Source organism: Pelobates fuscus, chromosome 10 (genome assembly GCF_036172605.1).
Source record: "Pelobates fuscus isolate aPelFus1 chromosome 10, aPelFus1.pri, whole genome shotgun sequence".
Taxonomy (NCBI): domain Eukaryota; kingdom Metazoa; phylum Chordata; class Amphibia; order Anura; family Pelobatidae; genus Pelobates; species Pelobates fuscus.
In genome coordinates this window covers 35538251-35564230 of record NC_086326.1, presented here as the reverse complement: position 1 = coordinate 35564230, position 25980 = coordinate 35538251, and the positions used below count along the sequence as shown (strand labels likewise).

The window sequence follows — 25980 nt, the reverse complement described above, 5'->3', positions numbered from 1 at the left end:
ACGCGTGGGATAGGCATAAGGCTATCCTAATTATAAGATAAGGCCAAGGACTAATGAAAGTATTTAGAAAGTTGGGCAGACTAGATGGGCCAAATGGTTCTTATCTGCCGGCACATTCTATGTGTATATGTTTTTTTTTTTCTTTCGATCCACAGGATGCTGCAGGACCTTCAAGCCTCTCTGCAGTCAGACCTGGCTAAAGTGGCAAGAGACACAAGGGCAGACATACAAGCCCTGGGAAATAGAACATCCCATTTAGAAGACAAGACAGAAGAATTAACTGCGACCCACAGCGCGTTGGCAGATGCTTACACAGAGCTCTGCACAAACGCTAATCAACTCACAGATAAAGTGGCTGATCATGAGGACAGAGATCGGCGCATTAGGGGTATCCCGGAGGTGCTGCCGACGGAATTAGTGGCCTATGCTGCTGACCTTTTTCTTGCATTGGTTCCTGAGTTGACCACTCAAGATTTGCTATTGGACAGAATCCATCGCTTGCCAAAGCACCTCGCAGCTACGAGCAGTCTCCCACCACAGTATCCAGGGACTGGAACGTGGTCGCCAAGGCTAAGTGACTCTTACCCATCTGTACCTTACTTGGTACCTTTATGGTCACCTGTGCCCTCAGGTTTTGGGACTTTGCTTTCCATATAAGGGTGTTTCAATCACTCCTTTAGTTTCTCCCCAATTCCGTAAGGGGCGATTAGGTTAAGCAACCAGATTTCATAGGGATAAGTTACTTGCCCACACACATCACTCAATTGTACACAACACATACACTAGAATTGACAGATTTCTCACTCAAGCCGCCATCATGCACAAAATCCAGGATGTCAGCAAAGGACTGATAACGTCAGACCACGTACCCATACTCAAGTCACTCCATGAACGGATCCCAAACACTGGCAGAGGCTCTTGGAGGCTTAATGAGGCACTCCTGCTTGACCCCAAGATAGTCTCTGCTATCAGAAACGAACTACAGCTCTGCTTCTCCGACAACACGACTTCAGACGTAAGCATCAAACAAGTTTGGCAGGCCCATAAAGCCGTGATCACAGGGGTTCTTATTAAGACTGCTAGCTATGTTAAAAAAACAGAATTTAAGCGTACACTTACTTGATATTACGCACAAAAAATAAGACAACCCCTTCCTCCATATTGAAGGACAACCTGGTGAAATTACAAACCAAAATGCGTGAAATGGAAAAAAAACATCCCTACTAAAACGATATAAACAAATTTTACACAACTGGGTTCCCAACTTAAGGCACGCTCCAAAAGTGCATATGTGTACTCACATGCCAAAGAAAAAATCATTAACCCACAAGCCATAGTAGACACGTTTGCCTCCTATTAAGGCAAATTATATAACCTCAAAGATGACCCATCAACGAATGTTCCCTCACCGAGCGACATTACCAAATTTTTAGAAACACTACACCTCCCCAAACGGACGGCTCCCTTTGACAGTTTGGAAATATTTGAGGCTATCAAACACCTCAACATAAAGCACCAGGGCCTGATGGCTACACAAATCTTTACTATCAAACTTATGCTGACATTTTCTACCCGCATATGACAAAGCTTTTTAACTCCTGCTTCTCTAAGGGTGCCCTACCTATTGATATGTTAGTAGCACACATCTCCACCCTGCCTAAACCAGGCAAACCACCTACACAATTCCATAATTTTCGTCCCATCTCGCTCCTAAATAGCGACATCAAACTCTACACCAAGATCATTGCAAATAGATTGGTGGACATTCTTCCCCGGCTCATACATAATGATCAGTCAGGGTTTGTTCAGGGATGACAGGGCTCGGATAACACAAGAAAAATAATCAACATCATATCGCACATGGGTTCAGCAAAACAGAGGTTTTCACCTAGCACTCGATGCTGTTTCTGTTGTAAATGCATGCCCCCTCCCTCACCCTCTTTTGTTCTGTACCCCTACCCCCCAGAGACAATATGCCAGTTCCTAATACCAGAACAAATTATGCATATCCTTAGCCTCAGCCTGTGCAATAACCCCTGCGCAATCCAGCACATAAAAAGGCTCTCCCTGGAAGAGCACAACAGGAAATATTCTAGGCAGCCCTTTGTACGCATAACCAGGCTGGTATGATTATCTCGATGTACGCTATCTCCCGGAATGTACATTGTTTCTTTCCCTTCTTGACCCTTTATGCTACAAAATGAATAAAACTTAAATTAAAAAAAAATATATTGCAATTCCCTTTGATTTTCCAAGAATTCGCAATTTGGAGAATAAACCTGTACGTGTGACTATTTAGCAGTCATTGCAAAGACAACCCTTTTTGTGATGCAATTACCTACATATTTATACAGAGGAGCTTAATTGCTGTACTTTATGCTCAATTGTAGCCTGAGCTTCATATACACCTTACCAACAGTGAGCTGGTCTGATGGTAGTTTTCCTGGCTAGGTAATTGGTCTACCAGAGACATGTTCGTCTCTCCAAGAATGAGAAGACTATGTACTTTTAGTAAGAATTCTCGATAAGTACAGACTGTGCGCTTCTACATCAAAGGCCAATCTTTACAGCACTGAGATTTAATTTCTTCTTTAGCTTTGTTTAATCCAAATCAGGAAAAAAAAAACACCCCATACAAAGTATTCCGTGCAAGAAGACTGAAGCTGTACAAATTCTGTAATAAAGGCATAAATACACAAAATGCAGACAGGGTAATCCAATCTACTAACAAAACACAAAGTATGCTTCAGTCAAAGCATGCAAGCAAATCTGTTATCGGGTTAAAACGTACATTGAATCCCAAATGGGGTCTTCAGGAACAGATTATTCCTTGATTCGGTGAGCTCAAAATCTAACCGTGTCAACTATCTTACAGAGGGAAAGGATGCGTTTGGCTATAGCAACATTTCCAGGCTGCCTTAGATAACATTGTTTTTAGCTGTATAACTAGGCATTTTATGGGAACAATGTGCAAAATTAATGGCATTCTGTGCTCTTCCTTGATACATCTACAAGATGCAAAAAAAACTCAATGCGTGACATTCATTAGTGATGGGCGTTGCAGAGAAAGAGATAATGATCTAATTTTAATAAATTGCTTTTCCAGGAAAAACAGTATGCATGAAATGTGGATCAGATTTGTAGCATGAGGCTGTATGTTCATGCAACATTTACACTTAAATAATTTAAAAATATTTGCAAAAAAAAAAAAATACTAATTCAGACAAAGACCTTAATACCATTGTGATTTTACATATCAGTCCACACACAATGAATACTTTTTAAGATGTTCTTCAAATGAGTGATTAAAGGAACACTCCACTTCCTAAATACCCAAAAAGATCACTGTTTAGTAAATATACCCCAATGGAAAATAATGCATTTGAAGAGACATTATAAGAACCCAAACAACTTTAGCTAATGAAGTTTTGATATGTATATTATGCCCACACAGTCTCACTGATGAGTTACCTGCCATTTAGGAGTTAAATCACTTGTTTATGAGCCCCACCTTCCTGCATGTGACTTACACAGCCTTCTTACGCACTTCCTGTAAAAATAAATCTAAATTTTAAACGTATTTTATAGTATTGTCTTTCATTTAGAATTTCTTATCTCATCTGTTCTAGAGGCTGCCTCCAATCTGTGAATACAAATTAAAGGAACACCATAGGGTCAGGAACACAAATGTGTATTCCTGACCCTAAATTACAGATCTCTTGTCTGAAGTCTTTGCAAGCTCTCCCCTTCTAACCCACCACAGACTGTGTTTGTCCAATCACACACTTTGTCATGCAGCTCAATGAAAGGTCTCAGCAATGCAGCCAGCAAGGATCCATTTTTGCATGTAAAAATCATAAAATAGTGTTACTGACTAGTGATTTAAATTGACTATTTCATTCAAACCTACCCTGTGTGACACACAAATCATACAGCCCAATTAGAGCAGAATCAGGAAACGTTGAGTTTAGTGTCAGCATATGACCGCTCACACAGGCTGCTATGTCTAAGCCTTGGAGGTTTTTTCTTCTTTTTATTAGTATTTTATTCATGGCATGAAATAAACAGAACAGTACAATTCCAGAATGTTAGGAGTATTATGGACAATACAATAATAAAGTATGCCACTGAAACGGTGGAGTGAAACAAACAAAGGAAAACAGACGGTCATTTGTACCATATCAAAATACAAGTGATGCATAAAGGCAAGTTGTCATTGCGTGTTTGAGTTTATTTCTTAAAGAGACAGTATAGTCACCAGAAAAACTACAGCTTAATGCCGCTTCTAGTAACCCTCTAGTCATTTGAAGTGGTCATGGTTCGCTATCAAACAATGCACAAAGCGAGTTTAACCCCTTTGCTGCTTGGAGTACAACTCCACATCAGGCAGCATCATTAGCCAGTCCAGAACAAAAAAAAAGTTCCTGGCTGGCTATTGTCCAGCCTAAACATATTTCTATGCACAGAGTTGCATTCACTGGCTGAGAGTAGTCAGCTGACACGCCAATGAACGGCCAGCGGGATCACCATCCGGTTTCTGCTGCTCTGCAGAAGCCAGATGCACGTTACCAGTCCACAGAGCAAAAGACATTCGGCGCTTAGCAGGGGCCCAGGTAAGACTAAGAAGTTGCCCCATTACCAGGAAATGGGCCAGGATACTCCTGGCACCATAATTACTACACCAGGTTGTAGCAGTTATGATGCCTAGAGTAACTTTTAAGCATTTTTCTTCAAACTGTTTAGAACGGAGCACAATCCACTGTACCTAACAAATTGATCGCAGGTGGCATGAAAAAAAAGAGTTAAGAAATACCTTCTACAGTTTATTCAGTGATCTATAGAAAATTTAAAACCAAAACGCAAACGTTATACTAAGATAGCTGGGCAGAGTTGAAAAAAAAAAAAAAGGCAAATCAGCCAGTTACCTAAATTTCACAATTCAGTTTAACATTTACTCCAATATTGTGTTTAGTAACTAGATCTCTAAGGCATACTCCTTAAATGAGGAAATAATGGAATTATGATTTTTGTTTGCCATCTCCTTGCAAACTTTCCACAATTTTTGGCTTAGTGAATGAAGCATACGGCCACCATTCTGGCACAGGCCTTGAAGTTAAACAATTGGCCATGTTGAGCAAACTTTGACTCTACTCCTTTCCCCCTCTCAATTGCAAATGCATGAATTCGCCTCCTACCAAAGTACAAACATCTTATTCTCTTATCACACACAACCACCAAATAGCTGCTACTGATGCCCACTGCACATATATCAGCACAAGGAAGAATGGTGGATTTCTAGGGGGAGGGGAGCAGTCCCCTACCCAGTGTAACTGTATGATGACATACTAGATACCCTGAAAGTACATTTTATTTTGCACTTGTCTGTAAATAGAACCAGGTCTGTCCATATCAAAAAACTCCTCCAGTAATTTTCTACTACAAACTGCAGAACAATATCATTAAAATCAACAAACCAAATTCTTGAGATTCCTCATTAAATCACGTAGTTGTGGAGTGCTCCACCCTTTGCTAGATCATTAACCGTTCATGGTGACTGGCCCTCTGCTCCAATATCTTGCTCTATTGTCTGATCGTGAACAATGCAAGGCGTCCCTTCCTGTGGCAAACACAGGAACCAGGGGCACAGGCCGAGAGAGCCATAACAATTTGCAAGCAACTCAAAGATACTTAATTCTAATTTGCGCTGCATTTCCAGATGCGATCGCAACATAACACGGAGAGTGCAAAACTGCATTCATGTTATTGCGGCCCTGTTTGATGCAGCTGCTACAAGCAGCACCGGTGAAAGAGGACATATCCTCACCCTAGCTGTGATCACTTCCCACAGTCAGATACAAGGAGGCAGGAGCCAGCTGGAAAGGCGTGCACAGTCACATAAACATTGCTGTTGGCTGCAGCTGGCGATGCCTTCAATAGCCTGATATAATCCTTCAAAGCTCAAAAGCCAAGCAGCCGATCCCACCGTTTGGCCATTAAAAGGGTCTGTCACATTTTTCACAGATTGCGTCTTGTGTTATAAGCTACATTTTCCTGATTATAGATTTAGATCAGACGTGGCTGATCTAAATGCTATAGCACTACAATGGCAATGATCCATTTTCAGCCTTGAGGGTAGCCAAGCATTATGAGTGCTGGGGATCTATCTACTGTAAATCTTATCTGCCCTCTAGAAAGGAATTACCAGGACCTTTTATATAAATGACTAAACTTAGTGTGGTTTTATCCAGGGTGTGTGGAAATTGTATTAAAAAAAAAAAAAAACAATTCTACAAGTCCTGACACAAAAGTTACAATTTGCAGACCCTGCTTAGACCTGGACATTGGAAGGGTTATTCACTGAACTCTGGATTTTCCCAGATTAAATCTGAAAGAAAAAGCAAAGGCCAAAATAGTTTATATGGAAAAAATAATCCAACTCCGCTGTAGTCACAAAAGGCTATTTTTTTTCCATTCAGATTTAAGCTGAAAAATAATATCTGTATCGTGTTTTGGCTGGGTGTATGCCGTATGTAATGTGCGTGTGGTGTGTGCAGACTGTATGTAATGTGCGTGTGGTGTGTGCAGACTGTATGTAATGTGCGTGTGGTGTGTGCAGACTGTATGTAATGTGCGTGTGGTGTGTGCAGACTGTATGTAATGTGCGTGTGTGTGCTTGCTGTATGCTGTATATGTGTCTGGTGTGTGCTAGCTAGCTGTATGTTTTAGTAGTATGTGTGTCCGATGTGTGTGTCCTGGTTCTCCTACTCTCACTAACCCTCAAGCAAAATCCAATTGCTCCTTGCAGTTCCGGCACTCACTGAGTCTGAGTGCATGCTGGAAGACCCACTCAAGAGCGCCAGTACAGCGGATTCAGCGTTTACATAGGTCTGCAATTTTAGCGACTACTCACCCTGGGCGTCGACAATACAAATTCTACATCCCTGCCTCATCACTCCAAACAGCACAACTTGCAGGGAAAAGGTATTCATGTGTAAACAGTGGGGTATTTACCACTTGCTGAATCTACAGAGCAAAAGTAATATATTAACAGTGCATATGCTACAAGACATCAAAATATTAAATGCAACTCTTGAAGGAGAGAGTGTTAACTAAGAAGTAAAAATTACCTGGGTAAAATATCTAATCTGTACCAAATTTAGACTATTTGGCGGTGACGGCATTGCGGTTTTGGGGACCTAATTTATATTTTAGACCTGTATAGACAGCTGTAGCATTTAGCTTATTTAATGCAGCGTGAAGCAGGCATATTGTAGAATACTATTTTTTTATTTAAATGTGTGCAAGATAAAGTACACAATTTCTTAAAGTTATCTGCCATGGCAGGTATTTGCAAAACAATTTTTTTTTTTTTAAAGACTACCAATAGTCTAAGAAATAGTGGAAATAAATTTACCCCTAGTCACCCCAGACACACATACAGCCAGCACACACCTGACACACATACGGCATCCAGCCCGCACACACCTGACACACATACGGCATCCAGCCCGCACACACCTGACACACATACGGCATCCAGCCCGCACACACCTGACACACATACGGCATCCAGCCCGCACACACCTGACACACATACGGCATCCAGCCCGCACACACACACCTGACACACATACAGCATCCAGCCCGCACACACCTGACACACATACGGCATACAGCCCGCACACACACATCAGACACATACAGCCAGCACACAGGGCCTAGTGTGTATTCAATGAAGAGTAGCATTTAAGGCCTGGCAAGCAGCATGGGACTTCAAATATTACGCCCTGTTTAAGACCTTTCCACACATTAAGGAAAGCTGGGTTTATAATTTGGGTTTGTAATGAGGATTAAATAGGCCCTGTATTGGCAGGAAATAAATAAAAAAAGACTGATTAATATTACACAGTCTACTTGTCCTTCTATCGGAGAAAGTATCAGTTGTCTGCTGATTTCCAGACAATAATTGTGTGTCTATAACCATCATGAATGAATCAAAGGACCACTGAAGTCACCCAAGCCATTACATTTCAATGAAGTGGTTTGGGTGCAGTGGCCCTTTCATTTTTCTCTGCACTGTAAAACAACAATTTAAAAGAAACAGTAATCTTTAAATTGCAGTGTTAAATAAACCTTTAGTAGCTGTCAGATCAAGTATGACAGCGTAAAAGTGGGTCACATGATGGGAAGCCCCAAAAGGAAAGCATTGATTGAAACACGTTGCCTAATAATTTGCATACAAACTACCCTAAGGCACTGAGAAAGATATTTAGAGTGTCATGATCTGAAAAGTGGTGTAAAATTGTAAAAGTTTAAAAATTAGTACTGGAATGAGGCTGCTTATTGGCTTTCTATGGTAACTGCCCCACTTAAGATCACAAAGGTTTTTTGTTGTTGTTCTTACGCTGGAGTGTTTCTTTAATAGTTGCTTTTTATACCGTAATGTACGTACAATTCTTTCATTCTAATTGTTAATCGTTGAAAATACATTTTTCCAAGAGGTTGAGTTCTCAATGCTTACCACTGCAGATCAGTGCATTTTGACGTATTCTCTCACAAGAATCACACAGACACATTTGAGTGTGGTCAGTCATAGTGCTGCATACGGCGCTAGCTAGACTTACAGAGAGAATCCCAAAAATGTAATTCTAAACCACACAATATAAACAACAAGGATAACCAGAAACTACACCTTTAAAAACGGTGTACAGTGACTAAGAGCGTTCTTGGATGAGATTTTCAGCAGGTGATGCAAGATTTGGGGAGGAATCAAAGTCTAAATCAAAACTAAAGTACGGTGCAGAGGACTATCAAACCGTGGCAGAATTATGGCCTAACCCAGCGGTTCCAAAACTGTATGCCATGGCGCCCTGCACACAGGGGTGCCGCAGAATGTTTCCCCGGAGCTATGAGTATAACACCGGGGAAACAAACTACTCAACAGGGGCCCATTTGGGTGTCTGGGTCCTTTAAACCGCGTCCGGGCCCCTGTAATGTCGGCTGGCTGGGAGGAGGTAACGGCCTGTCACGTCCTCCCAGCATCCTGCGCAGCAGGAGGCAGCTGCAGCATGAGCGGAGAGGATCAGGAAGAGCTCCAGACCTCTCACTCCCAACAGCAGCATGACTCCAAGCCCCCCTCCTGGCACATAAGGTAAGCTAACAGGGGGTGGCTGGAGATATTTAAAAAAAAAAAAAAAAAAAAAAAACACTTGTGTGTGTATATAGGAGTGGATGAGGGTGTGTGCATATATATTTTATATATATATATATATATATATATAAATACAAAATAGAATGGCTGCACTCACGGAATTTCTTCAGTTTAAAATATAACTTTTAATGAAATCGCATAAAAATCGACGTTTCAGTCCAGCCTGTGGACTTTCATCAGGATACCCTGATGAAAGTCCACAGGCTGGACTGAAACGTCGATTTTTATGCGATTTCATTAAAAGTTATATTTTAAACTGAAGAAATTCCGTGAGTGCAGCCATTCTATTTTGTATTTGGATATTTGGAGCCCTGGTATTGCACCCGGTTCATGGCAAGAACTGAAGGACAGCTTGAGTGCAAGGTATTATATATGTTTTTATATATATATATATATATATATATATATATATATATATATATATATATATACTTAATACAATGTTAAACAAAAATCTGCACACCAGTCAAGCCATAAGACTTGCTTTTCCCACAGAAATCCCAAAACTGCAGCGATGTTGCAACCGCAAAGGATTCTGGGTGGGCATATGCAAATTAGTTCAACAAAGAATCACATTTTTGCCTCATTCCATTTAGATAGATGTGTGTGCGTGCTTCTGTGTCTGTGCATCTGTGTGCAGGGTGTGTGTTTTTATGTCAATGTCTGTATCAATGTTTGTGTGTGGCAGGGTGCAGGTGTGTATATGTCGGTGTCTATATGAATTTGTGTGTCAGTGTATTTATATGCATCTGTGTGTTAATGTGTCTGAATATCTGTATAAGTATGTATGCGCATACATCCAAGCAGTCAAACACCAGCACAACATAAAAGCACACTCCTGCAATCTAACACAAACATTACATACAAACATACCCCTGCATTCAAATTAAAAAAAATATATACAAACACACCCCTTCACGCAAACACAAAAGTACATCCACATTTAAAAGTGAACATTACATTCAGACACACCCCTGCAATCAAACGCAAACATTACATACAAAAACAGCCCCTATATTAAAACACAATAAATGTATACATGCACCCCTTCAAACCACCAACACTGTACATTACACTATAACACCAGTAAATGCCGCACTGCTCTACAAATATAAAACATGGACATTTTGACTTTGAGTGGAATATTAAGGGCGCATTGAATCTAAAAAGTTTGGGAACCACTGGCCTAACTTATTTTGCTTTTTAGTATCCTTCCTATTAATGTATTTTGTTGTTTTTCCTTTTATTGTGTAGCTATAGGACAGAAATGCACAGTGTGATCTCACTTGATGTAATTTTTCGATCTTATATTTGTCATTGTTCAGGTGTTGCTTATGTACCAGAAACATTTTTAGAATTTTAAATATTAAGAAATGAATGGAGGCACATAGAACAAAGCACTCTGGCAAATACTATTTTTTACTATGCCTATCAAACTACAAGTAAACTTTTACCAATTAGAGAAAAACAAAATGAACACAAAATATCTTTGTATGATTTGGATGCAGTCAAAATATACTTTAATATTCTCCAAGAAAAATACGGGATTGGTCTTGCGACAAACCCACACTACTCTACAATATTGGCATACAGCTGCAAGGTCCTCTGCTAGCTAAGAGTTTGAAATGTCTAACATTTTCCATTTCAGACAATCTGCTAGCTAAGAGTTTGAAATGTCTAACATTTTCCATTTCAGACAATCAATAAATTGCACAGCTCTGACTATTCTGGACACTGGAAAATGAGTGATGTGCAGATTTAGATTATTTGAAAGTTAGTGTTGCCGTGAAAGACCGTATAAATCAGCTTTTAATTTCTTTCAGTTTCAGTGTGCAAACTACTTTCAAATCGCAGGCTTAGACAAACATCAGGCTAAAAAATAAAAATATTACCGCTTTATTTTTGACATAGTCTATAGTATTTATAGTGCGTAGAAAATAAAATGTGTACATCCCAGAGAAGTCAGCATTCCTGATTTCATACAAACTCTTCAATAGTATGATTATACTGTAGCTAGGGATTCTGGGAAAGAATCTGCTAATTAAAGGTTACTATTTTAAGAATAGTCCCAGTGATGGCCTAACCATGGCAGTGCAGATACTTTATAAACTATTTTTCTCGGGATGCTAAGCTTGCATATAGGCAGTGAAGGTTAAATTTGGCACCCAATGTGTTTGTGCACTGCTTTTCCCGTGACGAACAGACAGCATTAAATGGAGAGGTTATCAGATGTACACAAAGTATTTGAAATATAGTCGAGGTTAGAGGCACAGTGCCAGATCTTAACCTTGCATTCAGCCTTTATCATCCCTAACTGGAATCATCAGCATAAAGATGACTTCTGGCAAACTATTGTGAAGATGATACGCCACAGGAAGCATACTCAATATTTAACCTGGAAAGAGACGTATTTTTTTTTCTCTTCACCAATTTAGCAGTTAATTGCACTAGACATGTTGGTGATAGCAAAAGCAAGGGATGCAATTTAAGGGACACCATAGTAACCAAAACAACTATCATAATGAAGCAGTTTTGGTGTATAGATCCTGCCCCTGCAGTGTCACTGCTCAATTCCATGGCATTTAGGAGTTAAATCATTTTGTTTTAATACAGCCCTAGCCAACCTCCCAGCATGTGACTTGCACAACCTTCCTAAACACTTGTGAAGAGAGATTTAATGTTTACACTTCCTTTATTGCACAATCTGTTTAATTTAGAATTTTTATCTCCTGCACTGATAATCGCTTGGTAGATCTTACTGGAGCCTACTGTGTGTGACCCAAGTATAATTTACTGAGCAGGAGATTAAACCCTCTAAACTAAGTTATCATCTGAACGAAAATGAAACAATTTTTATTTTAATGCAGGTTGTGTGAGTCACAGTCAGGTGAGGTGTGGCAAGGGCTGCATTAACAGAAAAAAAAGGTGATTTAATTCCTAAATGGCAGATAATAGAGCAGTGAGACTTCAGAGGCATGATCTATACACTAAAACGGCTTCATTAAGCTAAAGCAGTTTTGGCGACTATAGTGTCCCCTTAAAATACACTGTAGAACTAGGAAATATTCTTAAGCAGGAGGTCACACTGATTTCACAAATAAAAGTACCCATTAAAATGTAAAAAAATGTTATATATATATATATATATATATATATTTGTTATGCTTTGTTAATAGCTCCCTGCGCTTAAAGGGACACTATAGTCACCCAGAGCACTTCAGCTCAATTAAGTGGTCTGGGTGCCAGGTCCCTCATGTTTTTACTCTTCAGATGCAAACATAGCAGTTTCAGAGAAACTGCTATGTTTACATTTGGGGTTAAGCCAGTCTCTAGTGTCTTCCAGACAGCCACTAGAGGCGCATCTGCGACGCTGGAGGCATATTATGCCTCCATCGCGCAGAGCGTCCATAGGAAAGCATTGAGAAACGCTTTCCTATGGACACTTTGAATGCTGCGCATTCGGCTCCGCTGAAGTCGGCATGGGAGGAGAGGTCACCAGCGCAGAGGGAGCCCGGCGCTGGAATAAGGTAAGCTGCTGAGGGGGTTTTAACCCCTTCAGCGCCACGGGAGGGGGACCCTGAGGGTGGGGGCACCCTTAGGGCACTATAGTGTCAGGAAAACAGCTTTGTTTTCCTGACATTATAGTGATCCTTTAACAAATCTTTGTTCTAAAGCAGGTTCCTCCCACAGGTGAAGATCCATACAGTATGGAAATTGGAAGAAAATAGTACATGCTACAGTGAAAAGAAGGTATGTACATAGATTCACTCCACAGTAAAGGTTGTAAAAGTTAAACCAGTGACCACAAACAAAGTGAATACACACGAGGTTATACTACACTGAAAGTGTTATGGGATGCAGAATCCAGTTCCAACACAAGTTAATACGGTGTTATAGTTGCCTTGGACAGAAACATGACTATGATGCACAGAAATATGACACTTTCCTTGCTCCCAAAAAATGCAAATTCCTCTACAAATTTTAACCAACCCTTGCCACAAATCAAATGAGAAAAACTGGTACGATCACAAAACATACGAGCAACATCGAATTGTCAAACATAGCATTTAATCCAGAGAGCACAGTTGCAAAATAAACCCACATTAGTTCAAAACAGAACAAACCTATAAAAAAGGGTTGTTAATTAAAAAGGTTTGACCTATGGAAATCGGAGTAATAAACCAATAACACTGTGGCAGCTAGGGGATTAATAATCAACTTTCAATAGCAGTGTTAATTTCAGAATCATTTTACAGTGTACAGTTTTTGATTATTTTTGTAGAGAGCTCATTTACAATGTAACATCACAATATAGAGTTCAAATAAAGGGTTTACAGTATAGTGGTAACATGTATAACTGCCATGCACATAATGTCATATTTATAAAAATTTTATACAGAGTAATAACTATGCATAATAAGCAAACATTGGATAAACTATGTACAGCCATACATCTTGAATATAGAGTGTGTACCGCCTGTATCCAGTACAGTGTATAGGGCGTTACAGCCTATTCCCAATGATCATTAATATTTCCATCAGATTGATTCCCTGACTCTCCCAGACCCAGTCTTATACAGCCCATGCCGACTTTAACTGTCAACGTTTATTCACTAAACTTTAAACTGCGGTGAAGACAATAGAACTGCCGAATTCAGGACAAAATAGCCAAGCAGTAACTTTTTGCCCCAAATTCTGTAATCTGAGTTTCAATGTGCTATAACCCATTGTTTCATTAATAAACTCCCCATCATGTCTGCCAATATTTCTGCCAGTTCTGGTAGTTTGGGATAAATTCAACCGAAGTATTTATGTACTAATTGTGGAGAAATTACAATAAAAATGCAAGATTTTGTACAAAATGGCTAAGGTACAAAAGTAGAGTTGGAGAATGTTTTCCATTTAATTTGCAGTTGCTTTGTAATTTCTCCTCAATTTCTGGGTTAGTGAATAACCTCAACTATAATGTCAGTCCATGTTATCCCGACTATGGGGTATATTCTTTAAATATGGGAATTGTATGTTTCAGCCCAAATGGAAGAATTGGAAAGATTCAAAGAATCTTGGAAACTCTGGCCTTCAATCTACAGCTTTTTTTTATTTTTTTATTAACGTTTCATAAATCTCCAAAGTCAATGGCAATGTCCTCCAGCAACCATCTTAATTTTACTCATTTCTACTCTTTCCTCCTCCTTACATCTCAATTTCTCTCAGGGGCAAAGTTACCCAGTCATTGAGAATGTCTCATGCCAGGGCTGCCTCCCACAGGGAATTACTCACAAAAGTGAGAATTTAAAGTGAATTTCCAATTCAAGGCTATATTAGTGAACAAATATTTCTCTGGTTGTGTCTCTCGCTCTCTCCCAGGGGCCCGGTCTCTGGTCGTGTCTCTCCCAGGGGCCCGGTCTCTGGTCGTGTCTCTCCCAGGGGCCCGGTCTCTGGTCGTGTCTCTCCCAGGGGCCCGGTCTCTGGTCGTGTCTCTCCCAGGGGCCCGGTCTCTGGTCGTGTCTCTCCCAGGGGCCCGGTCTCTGGTCGTGTCTCTCCCAGGGGCCCGGTCTCTGGTCGTGTCTCTCCCAGGGGCCCGGTCTCTGGTCGTGTCTCTCCCAGGGGCCCGGTCTCTGGTCGTGTCTCTCCCAGGGGCCCGGTCTCTGGTCGTGTCTCTCCCAGGGGCCCGGTCTCTGGTCGTGTCTCTCTCTCTGTCTCAGGGGCCCGGTCTCTGGTCGTGTCTCTCTCTCTGTCTCAGGAGTCCGGTCTCTGGTCGTGTCTCTCTCTCTGTCTCAGGAGTCCGGTCTCTGGTCGTGTCTCTCTCTCTGTCTCAGGAGACCGGTCTCGGGTTGTGACTCTCTCTGTCTCAGGAGACCGGTCTCGGGTTGCGTCTCTCTCTGTGCCTCACGGGACCGGTCTCGGGTTGCGTCTCTCTCTGTGCCTCACGGGACCGGTCTCGGGTTGCGTCTCTCTCTGTGCCTCACGGGACCGGTCTCGGGTTGCGTCTCTCTCTGTGCCTCACGGGACCGGTCTCGGGTTGCGTCTCTCTCTGTGCCTCACGGGACCGGTCTCGGGTTGCGTCTCTCTCTGTGCCTCACGGGACCGGTCTCGGGTTGCGTCTCTCTCTGTGCCTCACGGGACCGGTCTCGGGTTGCGTCTCTCTCTGTGCCTCACGGGACCGGTCTCGGGTTGCGTCTCTCTCTGTGCCTCACGGGACCGGTCTCGGGTTGCGTCTCTCTCTGTGCCTCACGGGACCGGTCTCGGGTTGCGTCTCTCTCTGTGCCTCACGGGACCGGTCTCGGGTTGCGTCTCTCTCTGTGCCTCACGGGACCGGTCTCGGGTTGCGTCTCTCTCTGTGCCTCACGGGACCGGTCTCGGGTTGCGTCTCTCTCTGTGCCTCACGGGACCGGTCTCGGGTTGCGTCTCTCTCTGTGCCTCACGGGACCGGTCTCGGGTTGCGTCTCTCTCTGTGCCTCACGGGACCGGTCTCGGGTTGCGTCTCTCTCTGTGCCTCACGGGACCGGTCTCGGGTTGCGTCTCTCTCTGTGCCTCACGGGACCGGTCTCGGGTTGCGTCTCTCTCTGTGCCTCACGGGACCGGTCTCGGGTTGCGTCTCTCTCTGTGCCTCACGGGACCGGTCTCGGGTTGCGTCTCTCTCTGTGCCTCACGGGACCGGTCTCGGGTTGCGTCTCTCTCTGTGCCTCACGGGACCGGTCTCGGGTTGCGTCTCTCTCTGTGCCTCACGGGACCGGTCTCGGGTTGCGTCTCTCTGTGCCTCACGGGACCGGTCTCGGGTTGCGTCTCTCTCTGTGCCTCACGGGACCGGTCTCGGGTTGCGTCTCTCTCTGTGCCTCACGGGACCGGTCTCGGGTTGCGTCTCTCTCTGTGCCTCACGGGACCGGTCTCGGGTTGCGTCTCTCTCTGTGCCTCACGGGACCGGTCTCGGGTTGCGTCTCTCTCTGTGCCTCACGGGACCGGTCTCGGGTTGCGTCTCTCTCTGTGCCTCACGGGACCGGTCTCGGGTTGCGTCTCTCTCTGTGCCTCACGGGACCGGTCTCGGGTTGCGTCTCTCTCTGTGCCTCACGGGACCGGTCTCGGGTTGCGTCTCTCTCTGTGCCTCACGGGACCGGTCTCGGGTTGCGTCTCTCTCTGTGCCTCACGGGACCGGTCTCGGGTTGCGTCTCTCTCTGTGCCTCACGGGACCGGTCTCGGGTTGCGTCTCTCTCTGTGCCTCACGGGACCGGTCTCGGGTTGCGTCTCTCTCTGTGCCTCACGGGACCGGTCTCGGGTTGCGTCTCTCTCTGTGCCTCACGGGACCGGTCTCGGGTTGCGTCTCTCTCTGTGCCTCACGGGACCGGTCTCGGGTTGCGTCTCTCTCTGTGCCTCACGGGACCGGTCTCGGGTTGCGTCTCTCTCTGTGCCTCACGGGACCGGTCTCGGGTTGCGTCTCTCTCTGTGCCTCACGGGACCGGTCTCGGGTTGCGTCTCTCTCTGTGCCTCACGGGACCGGTCTCGGGTTGCGTCTCTCTCTGTGCCTCACGGGACCGGTCTCGGGTTGCGTCTCTCTCTGTGCCTCACGGGACCGGTCTCGGGTTGCGTCTCTCTCTGTGCCTCACGGGACCGGTCTCGGGTTGCGTCTCTCTCTGTGCCTCACGGGACCGGCCTCGGGTTGCGTCTCTCTCTGTGCCTCACGGGACCGGTCTCGGGTTGCGTCTCTCTCTGTGCCTCACGGGACCGGTCTCGGGTTGCGTCTCTCTCTGTGCCTCAGGGGACCGGTCTCGGGTTGCGTCTCTCTCTGTGCCTCAGGGGACCGGTCTCTGGTTGTGTCTCTCTCTGTGCCTCAGGGGAGCGGTCTCTGGTTGTGTCTCTCTCTGTGCCTCAGGGGAGCGGTCTCTGGTTGTGTCTCTCTCTCTGTGCCTCAGGGGAGCGGTCTCTGGTTGTGTCTCTCTCTCTGTGCCTCAGGGGAGCGGTCTCTGGTTGTGTCTCTCTCTCTGTGCCTCAGGGGAGCGGTCTCTGGTTGTGTCTCTCTCTGTGCCTCAGGGGAGCGGTCTCTGGTTGTGTCTGTCTCTCTCTGTCTCAGGGGCCCAGTCTCTGGTTGTGTGTGTCTCTCTCTGTCTCAGGGGACCGGTCTCTGGTTGTGTGTCTCTCTCTCTCTCTCTCTCTCTGTCTCAGGGGACCGGTCTCTGGTTGTGTGTCTTTCTCTCTCTCTGTCTCAGGGGACCGGTCTCTGGTTGTGTCTCTCTCTGTGCCTCAGGGGACCGGTCTCGGGTTGCGTCTCTCTCTGTGCCTCACGGGACCGGTCTCGGGTTGCGTCTCTCTCTGTGCCTCACGGGACCGGTCTCGGGTTGCGTCTCTCTCTGTGCCTCACGGGACCGGTCTCGGGTTGCGTCTCTCTCTGTGCCTCACGGGACCGGTCTCGGGTTGCGTCTCTCTCTGTGCCTCACGGGACCGGTCTCGGGTTGCGTCTCTCTCTGTGCCTCACGGGACCGGTCTCGGGTTGCGTCTCTCTCTGTGCCTCACGGGACCGGTCTCGGGTTGCGTCTCTCTCTGTGCCTCACGGGACCGGTCTCGGGTTGCGTCTCTCTCTGTGCCTCACGGGACCGGTCTCGGGTTGCGTCTCTCTCTGTGCCTCACGGGACCGGTCTCGGGTTGCGTCTCTCTTTGTGCCTCACGGGACCGGTCTCGGGTTGCGTCTCTCTCTGTGCCTCAGGGGAGCGGTCTCTGGTTGCGTCTCTCTCTGTGCCTCAGGGGAGCGGTCTCTGGTTGCGTCTCTCTCTGTGCCTCAGGGGAGCGGTCTCTGGTTGTGTCTCTCTCTGTGCCTCAGGGGAGCGGTCTCTGGTTGTGTCTCTCTCTCTGTGCCTCAGGGGAGCGGTCTCTGGTTGTGTCTGTCTCTCTCTGTCTCAGGGGAGCGGTCTCTGGTTGTGTCTGTCTCTCTCTGTCTCAGGGGCCCAGTCTCTGGTTGTGTGTGTCTCTCTCTGTCTCAGGGGACCGGTCTCTGGTTGTGTGTCTTTCTCTCTCTCTGTCTCAGGGGACCGGTCTCTGGTTGTGTCTCTCTCTCTCTCTGTCTCAGCGGACCGGTCTCTGGTTGTGTGTCACTCTCTCTTTCAGGAGCCCAGTCTCTTTCTCGTAAGATGCCCACTCTCTCAGGGGCCCAGTCTCTGGCTCTCCCTCGGGGGCCCATTCTCTGGCTGCCCCTCTCACACTCTCTCTCTCGGGGGCCCAGTCTCCGGCTGCCCCTCTCTGTCTCGGGGGCCCAGTCTCTGCCTGCCCCTCTCTGTCTCGGGGGCCCAGTCTCTGCCTGCCCCTCTCTGTCTCGGGGGCCCAGTCTCTGCCTGCCCCTCTCTCTCGGGGGCCCAGTCTCTGCCTGCCCCTCTCTCTCGGGGGCCCAGTCTCTGCCTGCCCCTCTCTCTCTCGGGGGCCCAGTCTCTGCCTGCCCCTCTCTCTCTCGGGGGCCCAGTCTCTGCCTGCCCCTCTCTCTCGGGGGCCCAGTCTCTGCCTGCCCCTCTCTCTCTCGGGGGCCCAGTCTCTGCCTGCCCCTCTCTCTCGGGGGCCCAGTCTCTGCCTGCCCCTCTCTCTCGGGGGCCCAGTCTCTGCCTGCCCCTCTCTCTCGGGGGCCCAGTCTCTGCCTGCCCCTCTCTCTCGGGGGCCCAGTCTCTGCCTGCCCCTCTCTCTCGGGGGCCCAGTCTCTGCCTGCCCCTCTCTCTCGGGGGCCCAGTCTCTGCCTGCCCCTCTCTCTCGGGGGCCCAGTCTCCGGCTGCCCCTCTCTCTCTCGGGGGCCCAGTCTCCGGCTGCCCCTCTCTCTCTCGGGGGCCCAGTCTCCGGCTGCCCCTCTCTCTCTCGGGGGCCCAGTCTCCGGCTGCCCCTCTCTCTCTCGGGGGCCCAGTCTCCGGCTGCCCCTCTCTCTCTCGGGGGCCCAGTCTCCGGCTGCCCCTCTCTCTCTCGGGGGCCCAGTCTCCGACTGCTCCTCTCTCTCTCGGGGGCCCAGTCTCCGACTGCCCCTCTCTCTCTCGGGGGCCCAGTCTCCGACTGCCCCTCTCTCTCTCGGGGGCCCAGTCTCCGACTGCCCCTCTCTCTCTCGGGGGCCCAGTCTCCGACTGCCCCTCTCTCTCTCGGGGGCCCAGTCTCCGACTGCCCCTCTCTCTCTCGGGGGCCCAGTCTCCGACTGCCCCTCTCTCTCTCGGGGGCCCAGTCTCCGACTGCCCCTCTCTCTCTCGGGGGCCCAGTCTCCGACTGCCCCTCTCTCTCTCGGGGGCCCAGTCTCCGACTGCCCCTCTCTCTCTCGGGGGCCCAGTCTCCGACTGCCCCTCTCTCTCTCGGGGGCCCAGTCTCCGACTGCCCCTCTCTCTCTCGGGGTCCCAGTCTCTGCCTGCCCCTCTCTCTCGGGGGCCCAGTCTCTGCCTGCCTCTTTGGCTGTCCCTCTCAGGGGCCCGGTTGTCTCCGAGGCCTGCAGGGACCCCCACACACCGCCAGCCGCTGCCCCGGGTTGTTCCCGCCCCCGCCCCGGGTGTCACGCACCGTGTATCCGCCGTGCCTGGTGTCTGTGTCAGTCAGTGCTCAATCCGTGTCCCCGCTCTTCTCTCCTCCTCCAGCGCCGCCATCCCCAGCCTCCGCCTCCTCCGCGCTGCGACGCATGACGTCACTCGATCCCGCCCCGTCACAAGCCCCGCCCTCAGAAAAACAGGGAAACAGAGCTCGCTTTCCAAACTTTATTAACAACTAACAACGAACACATCCGGGTTACCCGGCCCACAGCCCCACAGCCCGCTAGGAGGACCCCGTATGTTCTCTATCAGGCCTCCCCAGCCCCGGGCTGTCAGCTCGCCCGGGGGACACAGATTTCACATCTCCTGGCACCCTCTCCAGCCGACACGTACTAACAGCCTGTCTGCCGCGTCACGTGATCAGACACGGACTGCAAGAACCGGCATGCTTTGCGGTATCAGAACGTATAGAACGTGATGACGTCACATGTTACTAGGTAACCTCGGAGCAGGATTAGCAATATAGGGACCAACGGAGGAAATAAAGGGATAAGAGAGATGCCGGGACAGGGTGAGACAGACACTGGGATAAAGGAGATACCGGGACAGGGTGAGACAGACACTGGGATAAAGGAGATACCGGGACAGGGTGAGACAGACACTGGGATAAAGGAGATACCGGGACAGGGTGAGACAGACACTGGGATAAGAGAGATACCGAGACAGGGTGAGACAGACACTGGGATAAGAGAGATACCGGGACAGGGTGAGACAGACACTGGGATAAGAGAGATACCGAGACAGGGTGAGACAGACACTGGGATAAGAGAGATACCGGGACAGGATGAGACAGACACTGGGATAAGAGAGATACCGAGACAGCATGAGACAGACACTGGGATAAGAGAGATACCGGGACAGGGTGAGACAGACACTGGGATAAGAGAGATACCGAGACAGGGTGAGACAGACACTGGGATAAGAGAGATACCGGGACAGGATGAGACAGACACTGGGATAAGAGAGATACCGAGACAGCATGAGACAGACACTGGGATAAGAGAGATACCGGGACAGAGTGAGACAGACACTGGGATAAGAGAGATACCGGGACAGCATGAGACAGACACTGGGATAAGAGAGATACCGGGACAGCGTGAGACAGACACTGGGATAAGAGAGATACCGGGACAGCGTGAGACAGACACTGGGATAAGAGAGATACCGGGACAGCGTGAGACAGACACTGGGATAAGAGAGATACCGGGACAGCGTGAGACAGACACTGGGATAAGAGAGATACCGGGACAGGGTGAGACAGACACTGGGATAAGAGAGATACCGGGACAGGGTGAGACAGACACTGGGATAAGAGAGATACCGGGACAGGGTGAGACAGACACTGGGATAAGAGAGATACCGGGACAGGGTGAGACAGACACTGGGATAAGAGAGATACCGGGACAGGGTAAGACAGACACTGGGATAAGAGAGATACCGGTACAGGGTGAGACAGACACTGGGATAAGAGAGATACTGGGATAAGAGAGATACTGGGATAAGAGAGATACCGGGACAGGCTTAGACAGACACTGGGATAAGAGAGATACCGGGACAGGGTGAGACAGACACTGGGATAAGAGAGATACTGGGATAAGAGAGATACTGGGATAAGAGAGATACCGGGACAGGGTGAGACAGATACTGGGATAAGAGAGATACCGGGACAGGGTGAGACAGACACTGGGATAAGAGAGATACCGGGACAGGGTGAGACAGACACTGGGATAAGAGAGATACCGGGACAGGGTGAGACAGACACTGGGATAAGAGAGATACCGGGACAGGGTGAGACAGACACTGGGATAAGAGAGATACCGAGACAGCATGAGACAGACACTGGGATAAGAGAGATACCGGGACAGCATGAGACAGACACTGGGATAAGAGAGATACCGGGACAGCGTGAGACAGACACTGGGATAAGAGAGATACCGGGACAGGGTGAGACAGACACTGGGATAAGAGAGATACCGGGACAGCGTGAGACAGACACTGGGATAAGAGAGATACCGGGACAGCGTGAGACAGACACTGGGATAAGAGAGATACCGGGACAGGGTGAGACAGACACTGGGATAAGAGAGATACCGGGACAGGGTGAGACAGACACTGGGATAAGAGAGATACCGAGACAGGGTGAGACAGACACTGGAATAAGAGAGATACCGGGACAGGATGAGACAGACACTGGGATAAGAGAGATACCGAGACAGCATGAGACAGACACTGGGATAAGAGAGATACCGGGACAGCATGAGACAGACACTGGGATAAGAGAGATACCGGGACAGCATGAGACAGACACTGGGATAAGAGAGATACCGGGACAGGGTGAGACAGACACTGGGATAAGAGAGATACCGGGACAGCGTGAGACAGACACTGGGATAAGAGAGATACCGGGACAGCGTGAGACAGACACTGGGATAAGAGAGATACCGGGACAGGGTGAGACAGACACTGGGATAAGAGAGATACCGGGACAGGGTGAGACAGACACTGGGATAAGAGAGATACCGGGACAGGGTGAGACAGACACTGGGATAAGAGAGATACCGGGACAGGGTGAGACAGACACTGGGATAAGAGAGATACCGGGACAGGGTGAGACAGACACTGGGATAAGAGAGATACCGGGACAGGGTGAGACAGACACTGGGATAAGAGAGATACCGGGACAGGGTAAGACAGACACTGGGATAAGAGAGATACCGGGACAGGGTGAGACAGACACTGGGATAAGAGAGATACCGAGACAGCATGAGACAGACACTGGGATAAGAGAGATACCGGGACAGCATGAGACAGACACTGGGATAAGAGAGATACCGGGACAGCGTGAGACAGACACTGGGATAAGAGAGATACCGGGACAGGGTGAGACAGACACTGGGATAAGAGAGATACCGGGACAGCGTGAGACAGACACTGGGATAAGAGAGATACCGGGACAGCGTGAGACAGACACTGGGATAAGAGAGATACCGGGACAGGGTGAGACAGACACTGGGATAAGAGAGATACCGGGACAGGGTGAGACAGACACTGGGATAAGAGAGATACCGAGACAGGGTGAGACAGACACTGGAATAAGAGAGATACCGGGACAGGATGAGACAGACACTGGGATAAGAGATACCGAGACAGCATGAGACAGACACTGGGATAAGAGAGATACCGGGACAGCATGAGACAGACACTGGGATAAGAGAGATACCGGGACAGCATGAGACAGACACTGGGATAAGAGAGATACCGGGACAGGGTGAGACAGACACTGGGATAAGAGAGATACCGGGACAGCGTGAGACAGACACTGGGATAAGAGAGATACCGGGACAGCGTGAGACAGACACTGGGATAAGAGAGATACCGGGACAGGGTGAGACAGACACTGGGATAAGAGAGATACCGGGACAGGGTGAGACAGACACTGGGATAAGAGAGATACCGGGACAGGGTGAGACAGACACTGGGATAAGAGAGATACCGGGACAGGGTGAGACAGACACTGGGATAAGAGAGATACCGGGACAGGGTGAGACAGACACTGGGATAAGAGAGATACCGGGACAGGGTGAGACAGACACTGGGATAAGAGAGATACCGGGACAGGGTGAGACAGACACTGGGATAAGAGAGATACTGGGATAAGAGAGATACCGGGACAGGCTTAGACAGACACTGGGATAAGAGAGATACCGGGACAGGCTTAGACAGACACTGGGATAAGAGAGATACCGGGACAGGGTGAGACAGACACTGGGATAAGAGAGATACTGGGATAAGAGAGATACCGGGACAGAGTGAGACAGACACTGGGATAAGAGAGATACCGGGACAGAGTGAGACAGACACTGGGATAAGAGAGATACCGGGACAGCATGAGACAGACACTGGGATAAGAGAGATACCGGGACAGGGTGAGACAGACACTGGGATAAGAGAGATACCGGGACAGCATGAGACAGACACTGGGATAAGAGAGATACCGGGACAGGGTGAGACAGACACTGGGATAAGAGAGATACCGGGACAGGGTGAGACAGACACTGGGATAAGAGAGATACCAGGACAGGGTGAGACAGACACTGGGATAAGAGAGATACCGGGACAGGGTGAGACAGACACTGGGATAAAGGAGATACCGGGACAGGGTGAGACAGACACTGGGATAAGAGAGATACCGGGACAGGGTGAGACAGACACTGGGATAAGAGAGATACCGGGACAGGGTGAGACAGACACTGGGATAAGAGAGATACCGGGACAGGATGAGACAGACACTGGGATAAGAGAGTTACCGTGACAGGGTGAGACAGACACTGGGATAAGAGAGTTACCGTGACAGGGTGAGACAGACACTGGGATAAGAGAGTTACCGTGACAGGGTGAGACAGACACTGGGATAAGAGAGTTACCGTGACAGGGTGAGACAGACACTGGGATAAGAGAGTTACCGTGACAGGGTGAGACAGACACTGGGATAAGAGAGTTACCGTGACAGGGTGAGACAGACACTGGGATAAGAGAGTTACCGTGACAGGGTGAGACAGACACTGGGATAAGAGAGATACTGGGATAGGATGAGATATCAACACACTACCTTTTAACCTTTTGTGTTGCTAAAGCTTCATTCACACCTGTGTAAGTGTTGGGTCCATATTGTGTGCATCCCACATTTCATCTTTCACAGACAGGTTACCTTGAATATGTGGTAGTTGCAGAGTATTCATTAGTGATCTTTGCTTATATTGGTGTTTACAGAGACGATTTTCAAGATGCCAGAGGTGAAATCCATGTTTCGTGAGGTGCTTCCTAAACAAGGTGAAATACTATCAAATATTCATGTCTATAGGGAATGTATATCCCGATTGTAACTTTTGTGAATAACATTAACTAGTAATAGTGTCTGATTTAGGCTTCAGACTTGTAACCATAACATGCACATTAATGCACAAGTCTACAAGTTGTCATATGACAGGCTTGGTTTTATTTTTCAATTTATTTAAAATAATGTTCAAACACTAATATATTTATGCAAATAATGTAAAATATAAATATCCTGCAATGGCCCGGCTTTCTAGAGATCTCATGCGTCTTCAGCAACATCCATTGACGCAAGGAGCTGGGTGAGATCTATCAACCAACACTCCCCCTCCCTTTGTTTTGGTTTTCTAGGTTCCTGTTAGTTTCTAAATATGAAGTATTATTCCTTCTAACCAATGTGGCTTCATGTCTTCTAATTCTGTTTTCGATGTGTCCCTTCATAGGACAGCTGTGTGTGGAGGATCTCCCCACAATGGTCTTATGCAAACCAAAGTTGCTGCCTCTGAAATCAGTGACCCTTGCCAAACTGGAAAAGATGCAACGTGATGCCCAGAACACTATTCGCCAGCAGGAACTTGCTCAGCGCGAGCAACCCTTGAACCAGTCCTAAGAATCTTGATTGGTTCATGTAAGATGGTCAGAATATAGGCACAAATTGAGCAGAATGTTTTTGATTGTTTAGCGAGAGTAATGTGCTGCATTAATCTGTACAGGCAGTGGAAGATCCCTTTGCAATCCCACCCAGAGAAAAGAATTGCCCCAAAAGATGAAAACTCAACATTCTTTTCTTCTTAACTATTCTAGTCAGACATGTATAGTACACTGCAAACCCATGCTTTATTCAGTTAAAAGCATGTGTCTGTTTTAAACGGGGTGCCTGCTGCTTGATCATATCACTAGAGCAATTTATGCACTTTCTATTTATAACTTAATAAAGAGCATGAAAAATAATACATTTGTAATGCTTTTCTAACATAAGTAACAGGTAATGAGTCTTCATAGCCTCTGCTAAACTGTGAGGAAGTAGCCAGTGATTTTGGTCATCACACCTTTCCCTCCATCTTTAGCTGTAGCATTACTCCTATGGAAGTTCATCATGACAGTTTGGTTATCCATGATTCTCATAGGTTTAGCAAAACGAGTTTATGATGAACCTAAGATCAGAAAAGCACTATATAATATGTCCTATGGGTGGTTCCCACCAAATGCAACCGATTCTTCCTTATGTAATAGTACAGGATATATAAAATCAAATGTGAGCCTTTCTGAGTAGCAGCGAACAACAGGACAAGTGATATCACTTAATCCATTTTTGCGTATCTTTTACTCTGTAATCCATTAATACAGGCATTTAGTCTATGTACAGACAACTTTCAAGCTTCTTGGATTTTACAGGCTCTCAAAAAATAT

The 25980-nt window shown here is 47.2% G+C and overlaps 2 protein-coding genes across 3 annotated transcripts in view; one reads left to right on the top strand and one right to left on the bottom strand.

Annotated features, from left to right (window-relative positions):
• Positions 1-19818, bottom strand: part of SHOC2 (SHOC2 leucine rich repeat scaffold protein) — a 65540-nt gene extending 45722 nt beyond the window's left edge. The window contains exon 1 of the mRNA XM_063434927.1: positions 19712-19818. The gene's annotated coding sequence lies outside the window, so the exon portion shown is untranslated. The remainder of the gene's footprint in view (positions 1-19711) is intronic.
• Positions 19819-20018: 200 nt separating this feature from the next.
• BBIP1 (BBSome interacting protein 1) lies at positions 20019-25515 on the top strand. Of its 2 annotated transcripts, none has more exons than XM_063433760.1 (3): positions 20019-20174; positions 24508-24567; positions 25014-25515. In XM_063433760.1, the coding sequence occupies exons 1-3, from the start codon at positions 20165-20167 to the stop codon at positions 25178-25180; spliced, it is 237 nt and encodes a 78-aa protein (XP_063289830.1). In that variant the 5' UTR covers positions 20019-20164; the 3' UTR covers positions 25181-25515. The 2 variants fall into 2 exon arrangements, with proteins under 2 accessions (XP_063289830.1, XP_063289829.1); XM_063433759.1 differs by lacking the exon at positions 20019-20174 and adding an exon at positions 20190-20248.
• Positions 25516-25980: the final 465 nt, after the last annotated feature.